The sequence below is a fragment of the Ceratina calcarata genome, unplaced genomic scaffold, assembly GCF_001652005.2.
Source record: "Ceratina calcarata isolate Rehan_Ccalc_2016 unplaced genomic scaffold, ASM165200v1 scaffold390.2, whole genome shotgun sequence".
Lineage (NCBI taxonomy): Eukaryota > Metazoa > Arthropoda > Insecta > Hymenoptera > Apidae > Ceratina > Ceratina calcarata.
In genome coordinates this window covers 685,188-687,921 of record NW_017162324.1, presented here as the reverse complement: position 1 = coordinate 687,921, position 2,734 = coordinate 685,188, and the positions used below count along the sequence as shown (strand labels likewise).

Genomic DNA, 2,734 nt, shown 5'->3' with positions numbered 1-2,734 from the left:
TTAGTTTTCTTATACAAATACCTAAAAATCAATTTCTGTTTCTCAATCATCCACTATAAGAGAATGAAAAGGTGTAAAATGCATATTTTTCAAATTCATTACTCAGCGACTTGCTTTTTGTTCATAAAAGATTTTTATTCTATACACTTCTTTAATTCTATACACGATAATTACTGCAAGTGGAACCGCGACGGGTGTGCTAGTTAAATTATAAAACTAACGCATTCTAATTTGTGCTCGTATAATTTATTCTGAGACTCTTTAATTAACCCTACTATTTCTTCTCTAATTTCAGATGGTGTCGGCACTCATGCTCTAGTAAAAGTGCGAGCCAACCGACAAGAGGCAGCACGATGTGGCGCATACTCGTGGTCGCGGCCCTGTTAGTAGCCACGGTGTCTGTGGGTGGCGACAAGGTGGTCGTTCTGCCACACGACGTTTACCCGGGCTACGAAGTGACGCTGTTCAACACCAAACGACCATCGAACTTTCACATGATGGAGAACGGCTTCTCGAAATTCTTCACCGTCCTCGATAACGGTCTGGTGATGACTACGTCCGATTTGTCGCCGTTGGTCGACCGTTCCGTGAACCTGATCGTCCTCGAGGATCTGGCCAACGGCACCGAGACACATTTCCTCCATCTATACGTCATCAATCGCAGAAACATGATCACCTTCTCTCACGATCAGTTAGGCGAAGGCGAGGTGCCTGAGAATTCAGCGGCTGGCACTTTGGTCGACGGTTTCCCGGTTCTCAGAGCTCGGGGAAGCTTCCCGGTTCATTACACAATCCTACCGGACGAAAAAGGTGACCGGCCGTTCGCGTTAAAAGAGGAGGACTCGAACCAGACTGGATTCAACTTGACGTTGAACAGCCAGAAAGAGGGAGTCCGCGTGGTGACCGCGAAACCTCTCGACCGGGAATTCAAGAAATTATACACAGTCGTGATCCACGCTTCTGATGGTTATCTACTAAGCAGTTCGCAGATCAACGGTATGGTCCACGTGCTGGATGAAAACGATAACAGTCCCGTGTTCGAGCACGAGCAGTACATGTTCGAGGTCAGACCAACGGGTGTAGACGCTATCGACGAGAATTCGGTCGCCCTTCCTGGGTGGAAGAGGTTTTCCACCGTGGGCAAAGTGTCCGCTAAGGACGCGGACGGTGACAAAGTTGCATACAAACTGCTCACGCCTAGTAGTTTGCTAGTGGTCGTTCCCCAGACCGGGGAACTGATGCTGGTAGGCGAACCGGACATCACGATGGACGAGGACACCGAGTGCGTGGTGATCGTCGAGGCGCATGACGCACGAAGTCCGAGTCGATCGACCAAGAAACCGGCCAAGGTCATCGTCAGGTTCCTAACGTCGGACACGAAGGAAGTCGAGGTGCACAGGATACAGAAACGAAGGGTGACGAGGGCCGTCAGGCCGACCAAAAAGGCGGACTTCACGGAGGCCGACGGTGATCAAGAAGGGAAGATCGTGTTTTATTTAGAGAAAGAGAACGAGAAGGAAACGTATAAGATCAGGGATGACAACAAATGGGTCACGGTGGGTTCGAATGGTTCGGTTATAGTGAAACGGAAATGGGACTACGAGGAGCTGGGCTCGGAAAAGACCATCGACTTTTGGGTGACTATTACGAACTCAGGTAAACGATATTAATAATACAGAATTTCATTCAAAGAAAATTGCTTAGCCGATGTTTCAGAGCGAAAAGAATTTATTTATAATTAATTAATTTCTCGATAGTGAATTTTAATTAATTTAATTAATTAATTTATCGAATTCAAATAATTTTATTGTCTGTCACGAGGTTGTTTTAATTAATTAACTTTTTTATTCTATTATTTACGTGGCTGAAGAGCGGTGTTCGCGGTACCCGCTGAATTTGCGGTGTCCCTTCCACGGTACAATTATTTCATTTTTATTATTTCACTGTAACGCCGTTCATCGCCTATCTTCACATGGTTAAATCTACGCTATGGCTCGGTTCTTCTTCTACTTTCTTATATATATTTCTCTTCTCGAGGGTGTAGAAGTTTCTTGCGCTTCTTTAGAAACCGTGCACGCCGTTCGATCGATATATCCGCGGGAATAGTCGTACGTGATAAATTGCGGGACACGGCAAGAAATATTAAAAGTTCTCCACGCCCGGAACCCTCTTGCGGGCATACCTCCGCAGCACGTGGGCACAATTTCCTTTCGGAACAGGTAATTGTTCGAACGTGCGGTTCGGGACCGAGCGCTAATTACAGTTTCGCCAGGGAAAAATGAACGGGCACGCGTGTTACGCATCACGAGACCGGAAGGAATTAAATTACGCCGTACGTATTCCGGTGCGTTAACGTTATTCAGCAACGCGACTTGCTCGCGAAATTATTACGTTGCCGAGCACAATATTAGGGCGGGCGCATACATATTCGTTGCTTGATTACCTTGTAAAATACTCGACAACGAGATACTTCTTGCCGGGTGTCCGCACAATAATTAACCATGCTTTTTTATCACACTAATGATGTACATTTTCTTTTCCGCATACTTGGCTTCCACAGGATATCAATGTAAGCAGAATCATGTCTCATCTCCATTTTACTTTACTCTCTTTTGTAATATAACTTCAGTATAATATTGTGGGTCGTCCGGAAATTTCGTTCCATTTTTTCGTGAACGGTTTGGGACACGCTGAGTGTATCAGAGTAATTGAGAATAAATGACATGCGTATTGT

At 45.5% G+C, this 2,734-nt stretch overlaps 1 protein-coding gene across 1 annotated transcript in view; it reads left to right on the top strand.

Moving 5' to 3' along the window:
- Positions 1-275: 275 nt before the first annotated feature.
- The window catches only part of LOC108626250 (neural-cadherin), a 27,247-nt gene continuing 24,788 nt past the window's right edge, over positions 276-2,734 (top strand). Inside the window, exons 1-2 of the mRNA XM_026814685.1 lie at positions 276-1,656; positions 1,871-1,915. Of these exons, the coding sequence (XP_026670486.1) occupies positions 354-1,656; positions 1,871-1,915 (1,348 nt within the window). The 5' untranslated portion in view covers positions 276-353. The remainder of the gene's footprint in view (positions 1,657-1,870; positions 1,916-2,734) is intronic.